The sequence below is a fragment of the Corvus brachyrhynchos genome, unplaced genomic scaffold, assembly GCF_000691975.1.
Source record: "Corvus brachyrhynchos isolate BGI_N302 unplaced genomic scaffold, ASM69197v1 scaffold91, whole genome shotgun sequence".
NCBI lineage: Eukaryota > Metazoa > Chordata > Aves > Passeriformes > Corvidae > Corvus > Corvus brachyrhynchos.
Genome location: NW_008236442.1, coordinates 5098703 through 5111394, shown reverse-complemented (window position 1 = coordinate 5111394; position 12692 = coordinate 5098703). Strand labels below are relative to the sequence as shown.

At 41.5% G+C, this 12692-nt stretch overlaps 1 protein-coding gene across 2 annotated transcripts in view; it reads left to right on the top strand.

Annotated features, from left to right (window-relative positions):
* Window positions 1-12692, top strand: part of CNTN3 (contactin 3) — a 94219-nt gene that overhangs the window by 40604 nt on the left and 40923 nt on the right. Inside the window, exon 3 of one of the 2 annotated variants that reach the window (XM_017747243.1) lies at window positions 4774-4869. The exons of the other annotated variant lie outside the window; for it this stretch is intronic. Coding sequence (XP_017602732.1) covers window positions 4774-4869 — 96 coding nt within the window. The remainder of the gene's footprint in view (window positions 1-4773; window positions 4870-12692) is intronic. 2 annotated transcript variants of the gene reach the window in all.

Below are 12692 nucleotides of genomic sequence, written 5' to 3'. Positions count from 1 at the left end.
CAAGGTGGTATGTTGGGGTTAACAGGCCATGTATCCCAAATATCCTGGTGAGAATTAATTATGCAAAGCGTACCTTCAGTTTTGAGTGTCTGTCTAAAGAAATACAAGAGTCATGATGCCAGCAATGCCGTGGTAGAGCAAATTTTGGGGTATAGGGTGGTGGGGAAGAAGGTTTGCTCATGCAGACAGGTGAGTTAGGGGCTGGTGGTGAAGTTTGTTGGGTTGCATTGTTGTTGATGTTTCTTTTTTTCTTTTTAAAGAAACAAATCAGAGTTAGTCTGTTTTCTGCAGAAGTTCTCATTACCAGCATAGCTATTACAGCGTGCTGAGGCTGTTATTTGCCCTTAAGAGCTGAGAGAGTGGAATTTCCGTTCTTTTTAATAATGTGACTTTTACCAGGGCGAGTGGGCTGTGAATTAGTGCTTCATTATGGGCTGACATCAGAGTCCCCACTTCAGAATTACCTACTCAAGAAAACAGCTTAGATTTGGTTGCCTGACTCATTTAGGCACTTGAACATCCTACCAATACAGAATTATACCTAAAGTATATTTAACAAGTTCTGCTCCTTTGAATAACAATGAGTCTGATGAAGCAATACAATAAATATTTTCGTGGCTATTAAGGGACAGTTATGTTTGTAGAGCTTGCATCCTTGTTCTGTGGTTTTCAAAACACAGTAGAATTGCTAATAAACATGTGTTGACAATAAGGAGCAATTGATATAAGTGGAATAAGATGCTTGGGTGATGCTAGACTTGGAAACCTGAATTTAAAAAAAAAAAAAAATCAGTTGGAAAACTGAATCCTGCTCCTCTCACAGTGAATGTGTTCTGTGTGTTACCTAAAAACAATAAACAGGATTTGGTGTAATTTTCTAGCAGTGTCTGCAAATCCTATGAAGTTCCTTTGTACAAAATTTGTGTCTGGGAGTGAAAGATCACACAGGTTTGACAAAATACGACATAACTCAGCATTGCCACAAGCCAGCAGTTGTGTGTGTGGAGCAGCTTTGTCATCAGAAATTCTCTGAATTTTTCACGGCATGATGTTCTGTGTCTTTTCAAAGCATGGCTGTAGTAGTTGATGTGATCTTGCCCCATCCCTTCTTAAACAGACGAGATCGCAGCAACCAGAAACATCTGGAAGGTGCTGGCAGTGAATGTGCTCAGCACGCTCTGCAGATGAGTTCATTTCTGTTCTTTTATAAAAACGTCACTGTTTTCAATCTGTTTTACCTTACAGAGGTGCTTCAGGTCATGTTTTCCCCTCATGAATCCACAAATCCATGTCTTTTAATTGTCCTGGGTATCACAGGAGTGTTTAAATGTTGCTGTTCCTGATGCACAGAGCAGCTGTTCCAGGTTTCATACTCACATCACTGTCACTGCACATCTTGGAATCTTTCTCACAACTTCAAGTCTCAGTGCTTGAGACTGAAAACTTGGCTTATTAAACAGGAGAGAAGCCAGTGGAATATGCAGCTTTCATATCGTTGTTTCTATGGGCAGGAACTCGTCGTGTTAATTCTCACTTTGGGCAGAATTAAAGACCTTTCAACAAAGCTGAATTGTGGGGTTTTTTCTCCATTTTATTGCCATGGCACGTGTATTTCAGTTGTATCAACTTTATGTACTTGGTACTAAAGCAATGAGGCAAATACATGTATTAGCAGGGGAAAGGAGAAGAAAATGCTGTTTCAGGAATCAGAAAGCCTTAGTTGCTAATTTTAAATGTTCTTCTATATGGCAAACTATAAAAAGGCAATAAAAGCATTTAATTTGCAAATTACAGTTCTAGATTGGTTTTTATGTTGGATTTTTTTTCCCCTTGTAGTTAGGATTTTTGTAACACTTTTACCAAAATATTTGCAGTGGCAGGATTAGAGCCTTTGCCTGGTAGGGTTAAGTAATTAAGGTGTTCATTTTGTCCATGAATCCTTGCATTTCAGATGAAAGGAGATTAGAAGTGAGGGGTAATAAATACAAGGAAGAGGTGAAAAGATTAAGGCAAGAGAAACTAATGAAAGCACTTCAGTTTGGTGACCAGTTTGAGAGAGTTTTAAAAATCTGACGATGAATAAGCCAGTGTTTAGTCCAGCAGATAAAATGCAGAAATACTTTGTGTTTCTGCCCTTTTCTTTCACTGAACAATGGGATATTGTCATCCCATGGGTGCTGAAAAACGAGTCCTGGTCTGACTCACCGCTCCTCAAAACCATCTTCTGTCCTGATCTCTGGTCTTTGTTTCCAGTTATGTCAGGGATACAGTTCAATCTGTACAAATAAACAAGCTTTGCCATTATTAGTCCACCTTTTAAGGTATTTTATTTACCCTGTCAGTTTTCAGAGAACTTAATGTCCCTTCCCAATGAGTTCATGTAATAACTAGTTTTGTTAGAAGATACAGCTCTGCTCCCTGGTGTTATTGTGCTTGGAATTGTGGCTTTATTAAAAAAACCTGACAAAGAAGCCCAAGGATAAACAATCGCTCTTGATACACTTCCAAACATGCCTGGCTTTGACCTTCAGTCCTCTGAATATGCTGCAGAAACACCTGAAAATCAGGGCAGCATTTTGTTTATAAGCAGCCAGTGCTCTCCAAGGTCAGAGATTGGGACTTATTTGTGTAATGCTAATAAAGAATCCTGCTCCTGTTTTGCATGTTGATTTCTCATTGTGTTCAAAGCCGTGCCAGACACTGTGTAAAGAGAATATAGAAGTTTACAGAGAAATTGAGTGATGGTACGTTGCATCTGTGTGATGAGTCTGGTCCTTGAGCTGCTCTAGAAGGGGGTGGGGAGCTTCCTGCTCATTTGTGAAAAATGATTCTTTTATTGTAGCATGGCTCATATTCTCCATTTTCAGATGGGTTTGCGTTGCTTCCTGTTTCCCCAAAAGCTGCTTTTCTGTGACGACAGTCTTCACTTGCAATCAGGGATTAATAATTTCAATTTTTACAACATTGCAGAGCTGTGGTGTGTCCTCACCAGGTACCTCTGGGATGATGAGGATGTGCCTTCCCAATCCTTCAGTGTGTCCCACATCCCTTCCCAAGGTGCTCACGGCCCAATCCCATCCTGCCCAAACAATTTCTTGGACAATACAAAGACAAGGAAGGTTCTGAAGGTCTTCAGTTGCAGTAAATGAACACATGGGCTTAAAAACCAATTTCAATTATGGAAATTGTATTACTTAAAATTTAAGGTTGTGATGGTTGTGATGTAAGAGGGCAAAATGTGGTCTAAATTAATTCTATATGTAAAATACTAATTCTTTTGGTGATTCATCCTGAAACAGAGCAGTGTGTGTTCTCTGAGGTGCTGTCAGCTGCTGGTTTTTCCTTCCATGGCTCTGGGGAATGGTGTTGGGGCAGCTGGTGAATGTATAATGTTATGGTGGAAAGAGTAAGATGCTTTAAAGGCCTGAAATAATAATTTAAGGCTGTGTTGTTTTGACCTTGGAGTGAAATCAGTTTGGCTGTGGTTGTGTGTGACTTCTACATCATGTCCAGCAAAAGGATCTGAATTTATTCTGAGGACACCTGTGCGGAAATTCACTTGGAAAGCTGAAAACAGCCCTTCTAAGAAACATTCCTGTGAACTTCATGTGCACTAACCAAGGATTGTGCAACACGCTCTTACTGCAGCATTTTTTTAAAGGAAGCATTGAAATTCTAATGGCTCTTACTCTGTGTTCTCACTGTAACAACTGTTGCTTTGCAGTAACAAAAAATGCTATATTTTGAGGAAATAGCTACTGTTGGTCAACTCACTACTTCTATGATGCTTGGTTATAAAAGACAGCCTTATTTAAAGACTGCCTTAGTTTAGTGTCCTATACAAGGTTATAAACAAATATGAGGTGTTTTTTTAAATTGCCTTCTGTTCTGTTATGGGAAAATATGTGGTTTATTTATGGAAAAGCCTTTGTTAGTGTAGGAATTCGATCTTGGTTTGTATGGCATGTTATTTTTAGCTTAGTTTAAGGGTGTAATGAGGCTCTTTTCTTGGGTCTTGACTCACCAGCTAGAGGGAAAGCCAGTATAAACTTATGATAAAATATTTGCATTTATGGATACTCTGAAGCATTTTTTTCCCCCCAAGAAGTGTCTGGACAATGCTGTGTGTGATTTTTGGGGTATCCTGTGCAAGGCCAGAGATGGACTCCATAATCTTTGTGGATCCCTTCCAACTCAGGGTATCCTGTGATTCCTTACACAGCTTAAAATAATCCCAAAGTCAAGAGCAGAGCACTGGGTCAGCGCACTGAGGTGCAAAGCCGTGGCTTAGGGATGTTCCAGGGGATTCTCCTGCAGGAGTATGGTCCAGGAGGTTCCTTTCCCGTTGGAAAGATCCATGTCTGTTTTCTGAATAGTTGTTATTAATGTTATTTTACAGTTGGGTAGGGGAGCTCAGGAGGATCTTGATGCTGTTTTCATCATAACCTTAATTTCCAGCGAAACAGTGGCTTCAGGACCTATTTTTAAGTCCCGCTCATTGGCTCCTTTTTGGGTATCAAAATCAGGGTAGCAGAAGCCAGGCATAAGAACAAAATTAGCCACGGGATCTGTTCAGTTATCTCGCTGCAGATTAGTTCCCTTCAGTCCTGATTCTGTCATCCTCCCTCGTGCTGAGCAGCCTTTTCTACTGCAGCCGCTGCACTGAACTTGCTGGGTTTGGTTGCATGCTAAGAGAAGGGCATTTGAGAATGTGAGTGTCCTGTTGATGTTCCCTGTTTGCTGATACCCAGCTCACCTCTGTTTCCCTCGCAGATGGGGAGAACTCCAGGATGAAGATGAGGAGCGCGGTGTCGGTGCGGGAGGGCCAGGGGGTCGTGCTGCTCTGTGGGACACCCCCCCGGGCAGGAGGTAAGGGACCCTCGGGGCTGATGGGGCTGGGCAAGGTCCCTGGAAATGCCAAAGAGCGGAGCAAGAGTGAAATCTGGGTTCTGAAGTAACTGAAAGGAGAAAGGAACCAAAAACAGAGGAGGGGGAGGGAAGTATTTAAGAGGATTTACTTTTATCTTAAATTGCCTTTCTAGTTCCTAGGAATTTCTGTGCGCTTAATGTGTCTGATTTTTATGGTATTTCCTGTAATTAATGGAGTATCTTCTGGAGTTAGATTCTGCCCAATTTCACAACTGCTGAGCCTCAATGAATCCAGTTTTTCCTGTGAGCAGACAATTGCAGAGAGGAGATTGTTGTCTTTAGCAGTGCTGGTGTCTGCCCGTGTTCTTGCAGTCAAGACATTCTGTGATGTGATGGAATGATGCTGTGTAATTTAAACCACTGCTGTACTGAGGGGATGAGAAAAGTGGATAGATGGATTCTTGGTGGACCAAAAGTTGCAAGTACATTTCATCCCACATTCTGCATCTTCAGCCTTTGACTAATTGCTATTGAGCCTCAAGTCATATTTGAAAGGAACTGGTTTTATTGTTTGTAATTGATATGGAGTGCCATTATTGAAGGGCTGTGATGTTAAACATTAGATTTGATTGCAAAGACAAGGTAGTAGAAGCTAGACATTATATTCAATAATATAGGTATTGTGGCCTCATAAATTTGGCAGAGTCCAAGCAGACACAGCCATAAAGTGGCAATTTTACAACTGTCTGAGCTTGCAGAATTTTTTTCCCTCTAAACTGATACATACTCTTAAATCATCTTTATAGCCTTACAACAGCTTTGTCTTTCAGCATCTGAGAAAATGGGTCATTCTCCCAGCTATCTGTAAGAATTAGAATGATTAAATTTTGCTTCTAGATGCAGCCCAAAGTCTGCATCTCCCCCAGCTGTTCTTACAGCTGTGTCCTGTGTGTGGGTTTACACCCAGAGGTGATGGCCAAGCTGAGACAGCTCTGCCTGACTCGGGCAAGGTTTAAGTTTGAGGTGTGGAACAGGAGGTGATGCCAAACATGCTCGTGTTGCTGAGAACAGTGGTTGGAAGAGGTGAGAATTCCTTTTGCAGGCAGCAGATGGGAGGTGATTGACACCCCCACACTAATTGTGGTTCATGCAAAAACCAGAGCTGAGCGCTCCCAGAATTACCAAATGGGATTGAGAACTGGTACCAGAATTACTTCAGATCCTTGGCTTTGTCTGAGAGTTGGAGGATTAACTGTTAAAGTTTTCAGGACACATGGAGCAAGGTGGAAAAAAATCCCTCTCCTCCTTTCTTCCCTGAAATAAAGCTGTAGCAGGGTGACATCAAACATGCCGGTCCCCTGGGTCTGACAGGGCAGGATGCAGGGCAGGAAGTCTGGGATAAAACATCCAGCCAGAAAGCAGAAGTAGTTTGTTAGGAAGAGCAGGGATGGTTTAGGAACAGCTGACCTGGCCTGAGGGATGTTCAGCCCTTTCCAGATCAGTGATCTGACTTTTTTTTTTTTAACTTTGATTCTGTATTTATCGCGCTGAGCTAACAATTCCACACACTGCTAATTCTAAAAGCCTTCTCCACCAGCTTGTTTCCTCTCCCCCTCTAGCCCCCAAAATACTCTGCTTTTGTTTTCTGGCATGTTGTGCAGTTTCTAAGATCTGGCTAACTTAATTGCACTTATTTCTTGCATTCTCTGTAAGGAGTTTGCAAGAAGAGACTTGATTAAATAGTGATTATTCCTCCCTGTACAGCATTCCAGTTACAATAGACACCAGTGTTCATCCCCAAAGTTCTTAGTGTGGAAAAAGAAAATTGCTTCCCTTCTACAATTTATCATATTTTCTTCCTTGCATATCTTAGGCACAGATATTTACATAAGTCATATGAATGTCCCTTTTCAACAGGGAGCAAATTATTTGTGCAGTTAGCAGTGGTTTTGTCCTTTCGGAGTGTGCAGTTCCAGCTCCATGGGGGTGTGCACATCCAGCATTTAAACCAACAATAGAACTCCATTTACGAATCACAAACCACTCCAATACTTTATTTAGAGCTAGCACATTTCCCCTTTGACATTCCCTTTCCAAGCAGCCCTGGTTGGGATTTACTGAATGAAGATTTGGTAAATGACCGGCTTTGAGCGTGAAGACATTCCCTCCCCCAAATATTTTTCTGATCCAGCCTGGTTTTAATGTCAGATATTCCAAGTTGTATCATAATTGAGCAGTGATGTTTGGATAATTAAGATGGTCATCTGTCATCGTTCTGCATGGCCATGCTTCTGGATCTTTTAATTCTGTGGCAGGGAACTTGTTAACCTTCTCTGGGCACCCTGTGCCAGGGCCTCCCCACCCTCATGGTAAAGAATTTCATCCTAATATCCCATCTAGTCTGTTAAAATCCCCCTTTTTTGCCACAAAAAAACCAGTAAATCATCTGACCCACATACTCAAAAGGTAAAATAACATCAAAAATGGATTTATGTGGGTCTGCTACTTCTCCAGTTGTTACAACCTTTAAATTGCACTGAAATCTCTACAGATATTTTGACTTTTTACTGTGTTACTGTTGCATCTTTAAGGGTTTTAAAGGGCTGTCAATCCAACAAACAGTTCAATACCCAAAACTTAATGTTGGACACAGTTGATGTGCAGCTGGTTAAAAAACATTCATGTGATGCTAATTTTTGCCCATTCTGCCAAGAATGGAAAAGGCTAGACATATGGAGATCTAAAAATGATTTTTCTCTGCTATTGATTTTGTTCCAGAATTGGTATCTAACAAGTGACAAAGCCCTCAGTAAAGCAAATCTGCAAGTTCCTGTAGGGTTTTACCTCCTGTTACTACTGTACTGTACTGTGATTATTGTGTAGCTTGTCTTCAGCTGTTATTTCTGTTTCTATATATTGGGATTTATATTTGTTTAGTACAGCCAGTTTTCCTCATCTGGCATTGATTTTGGATTTATGAGGTATTTCTGCTCTTCGAGAGAGGAGGAGGCAATGAGGCATAGTCCTTTTGTGTTATCTGGGGTGGTTTAAAGCTGCTTTATATACAGAGAAAAGGATGGCTTGTAATGGTACAAGTGAAGATTTGCTTGATGGTTATTTGAACATTTCAACAAATTTTGGTTTGCCTGGAAAAACTCAACATTAGTTTTACATTGCTGTACTTCCTGCTGCGTTATTCCCATGGGGAATGTGACCATAACCCAGGAGAACTTAAATAAATAACAGGAATTTTGTGGAGCTGACGAGCTGTCGGTTGGAAATTGCAAGGAAATTCTGCTTGTCTTAAATTCCTAATTAGCCTTGTGTGCTCCGTGTTCCTGTTACATGCAATATGGCAGGGATGTTCCCACATGGATAATGCAGCAAGAACATGTCCTCCCTCTTCATATCATTCCCTGATAAATGTGGGCTTAATCCATAAGTGAGACTGGATTTGAAGGACAGGGATCAATTCAGCTCGCAGCATATTGTGTCAGAGTTGTGACATGCTGATAGGAAATAATATTAGATCATGGAAAAATAGATCCCAATTTTTTGCTCAGTGTTTGCTGTGACAAATCCTTCACTGAATAATGTCATGTCTGTTCCAAACGAGTGTTTAGACTTGCAAATTTTTGCTCATGTCTCTTGTATTGCCGTTCGGAGACCTGCAAGTTCCAGCAGGGCTCTCCTTCATGAATAACATGGCATGGGAAGAGTCTCAGATGCCAGAAATATCTGGATGCTCTGATTGCTTCTCTTCTGGAACTCTTGAATAGCAATGTGCTGTTTTTCATTGTTTTTTTAATTTAACTATAAGTTAAATAAATTTTACATATTTGGCTTTGGAAACATTTCATGCCTTTAAAGCAAAGCAAAGTTAAACAGTTGGAACTCCAGAATGTGATGATTTCTTTCCTACTGCACATCAGTGTGGTGTGGAAAGGCTTGGGTTGGAAGAGACCTTAAAGATCTCATCCCACCCCCAGCCATGGGCAGGGACACCTTCCACTGTCCCAGGCTGCTCCAAGCCCCAGCCAGCCTGGCCTTGGACACTGCCAGGGATGGAGCAGCCCCAGCTGCTCTGGGCACCCTGTGCCAGGGCCTGCCCACCCTAAGTAAAGAATTTCTTCCTAATATCCCATCTAAACTCCCCTTTCAGGAGGTGAAAACCACCCTGGGTTTGCACCTTTGCTTTCTGCTTTTGTTGCACGTTGTGGATGACACACATCTGGGCCTGAGCAATAAATCACGCTTGCAGAGGTTTTTGCACACAAATGTATTTTAAGAAGAGTGGTACCTTGAATATTGGAAGAGCAATGGCCTTAAAAATGGTTCCATAGTGTTCTTGAGCTGTTTCAGTCTGCCAAGGAGAAATGGCATTTTTATTTAAAAACATATTTTTCAATAGTCCTGCTGGTGTCATCATCGTCATCTGCACAAATTTCAGCTGTCAGTTTGAAATCAAATGGTACCTGAGAGACGCTTACATTTGTCCATATGAGGGAAAATAATACATGTTCCCAGCTGGATTTTCCAGTGATTTCTATCTGCCAGAGCATTATTTTCACCACCAGTACCAAACCAGTGCTGCTGAGACACTCTGCTATGCACTTTGTCAGATGCAGCCTTTCTGAATCACTTTTTTCTTTTGATAAAGCTTTGTTCCAGGCTGAGGTAATCCAGGCTGAAATTAATATATCTTATTTATATATTTGTGCATCATCTTCAGTTACTTCATAGTGGATGTTTTTAAGCTGACATGGAAGTGTATAACTGACCTAAGAAGCTTTCAGCGGTTTCTTACCCCAAAATCTGACAGAACTCTTTAACTCCATGTTCTGTTGTGGGGTATCTCTTGGAAGAATGGGGGGGCGGGGAATGGAAAGAAGGGGAGAGGTAGATCAGGAAGAACCAAATTGCAAGAAAAAAAATTCAGGTTGAACCTTTTCACTTACCCAGTCCCAGGTATCTCAGTTATGCCTTGGGGAAAAGAGGAGGAAATTTGAGAAAATAACTGCATTTGGCTCTCCACCAAGTTTCTTTTTGTCCCTAAGTTGTGACTGTGGGGTATTTCTCCTCCCGCTCTTTATTATCTTCCCTACTAAAATATTTGGGTTTTTTCTCTGGAAACAAGATAATTGATTAGGAAGAGGCAGGAGGGAGATGGCTGCAGTCCCAGCACACAATCCCAGCTGATCCCAGCACTCGGAACAAGAGTGCTGAAAGGAATTTTTGTTTTTCACAAGGACTTATCATGTACCTGCTCCTAAAAGAGTGCAAGAGTACCAAATGAAAGTGTCACTAATTACTGCTTCCATGTATAAATATCGGTGCTTTACTTTGAAAATTGACTCCTGGGTATTTCCATTACTTTCCCTTCGTTTATGTGCTTAATATTTAACATTCACAAGAAATCAGATTTATTTGAGTTCAGCAATAAACTAAACTATCACCTTTTTAGCCTCAAAATTATTATAGGCAGGAAGCAATTTAAAATACTTCCAGCAATTGAAAAAGCACAACAGAGTTCTGGAAATGCTCTCAGCAATTAAATGTAAAGTTCTAGGGAGGTGATTAAAAGAACAATTTGTCACTTGCAGTGGATATGGCTAATGGGGATGTATTTACATATTGCTTCCTAAAGCACTTTCTTACTTTTCTGCCTACTTCCAGAGTGGGAACAGTGTGCTGAGAGCCAGGACACTTGGAATGACACAGCAAGTCTGGAGCAATTAGTGCAGAAATGTGATAAAGAGGGACGAACCCATCCCCCTCCCGCACGGCTCCAGGGGAGGCGAAATGGAGTTTTTTATTCAGCACTGGAACCCAACTGCAGCAGAGCCTTTTTGTCAGACTCTCATTAACATCTGGGCTTCCTTGGGAGCACCAAGGAACATTTAACCTGCCAGCTGAGGAGCAGTTTGCTATTAAAAGGTTGTGTTCAGTGTGAAAGCTGCCCCTGGCTAATGGTCCCTTTCCAGCAGGCAGGGCCATGTGCTGAGCCCTTCTCCAGGGAATGTGCTCGGTGGAGTTGGACTTACCATGAGAGGGTTTGGTGTTAATAAAGAGATCAGCTGCCAGTCTGGAACATCTGCTTCCCAGGGATGAGCTTAGAAATGTGGGTGCTTTAAGTACTGTGGTGAGCGTTGCTTTTGACGCTGCTCTAAGGGCTTGGAAAAGCTCCACCAGTTATTAAGTGTAGGGAACAGGTGACCTTTAGGGCTGTTTGACATCCCTGTGGCACCTGAGCACAGGTGACAGATCTGTGTGTGCAGTCACCTCTTGGCCAGTTCTGTGGCTGTGCTGTAGGCTGGGGGACAGGAGAGGAAAATACAATTTACCACGTTTGGAGAATTGCATGTGTTTTTACATCAAACTGAAGCTCATTCCAAAATCAGAAAAACGAGTGGACTCTTACCCTATTCCATTTAAAAATGAAAATTAGGTTTTAGCCTGAAGTAGGAACCTTGCAACTTCAGCTGAAACATTTCAATATTCTCATTAAATGAGTAGATTGAAATTGCAAGATACTGTGTGTGTGTCTCAAGCTGCTCTCATTGTTCTGGGCTGTTCCATACACAGAAGTTGCATGCCTGGTTACCTGCACAGCAGGCTGAAAATTGATCTGGTATATTTTAGCCATAAAATAATTCACCTTTTATGCCAAAACAATTAACGTTATACATTAGTTTCAAGTCAGAGTGTTGCCGTTATACTGTGGAATAAAATTAATTTCTTGGGATACGTTCTTCACTTGGGAAGTCACTCTTGGGACCTGTATTCCCATCCTGCAATTTACATTTTGTATAAACAGAAATTCAGCCAGAAGAGTTATTCTGCAGAGTTCAGGTGAAATTTCAGTGGTTGGGAAAATGCTGCACCTATTTTAACCAGATCATCACTGCCTCACCTTACTCCTGGAGGCCACAATTCAAGCCCTGCTGTAGATAGGTTTTGTAATTGTCATTCTTTTTATATAGAGGACATTAACAAAAAGTAAACTACCAACCCACAGTTTGTTCTCTGAAGTGTGGTTGCAGCTAAAGACTTTCATTATCAGTGCTAGAATTACTTGAATGCCAACATTCCAGGACCCCCCTGGGAAATGCATAGTTGTGAGCATTGGTTTGGTTTGGTTTTCCCAGCTGGACATACCTAGGATAGTTTTTAACTTCTGGGCATTGCATGTGTGCAAGAATAGACCCTAAACCCTTGAAGTTACGTACAATTTATCTCAGATGAAATTCTGAACTGTTTTTTCATTGCCCAAATGGTGCCATTCCTGACAGTGGCACCTCGTGACGTTTTAAGCTCCAGTTTCCACATACATTTTGGGAGCACATAAGCACCCTGTCTTATGCCTCCGGTGCAGAAGATTTTTATTTGGAAAGCAACCTTGAATGTTTACCAGAGGAAATGAGGGAGATGTTACTTGTTTTATGGCACAGAGAAAGGATTACCAAGAGCAGCTGGTGGTGGGGGCTTGCCCAGGGGAGGACAGGGTGAACTAAGGGCAGGAAAGTTGGCCCAAATAAGATAGGAGAAGTATTAAAGAGAAGTTTGAAGGTAATTTACGTAAAATAAAACCAATTATACTCCTGGGGGCACTCACGTTCCAGTATCCCAATCCCACATCAGTGTAATGCAAGGATTTTCCTTCAGGGAGGTGAGGACAGTTTGCAACCAAGAGCATCCTCTGCAACCTTAACACACTTTTACCTCATTAATTAATTTCCTGCTTCTGAGTAGTTTGTTTGCCCTTCCCCAGAGCTGTAGCAGTGGAGATAAAGGAACATTTTTGTGGGTGGCTGTCCCACAAA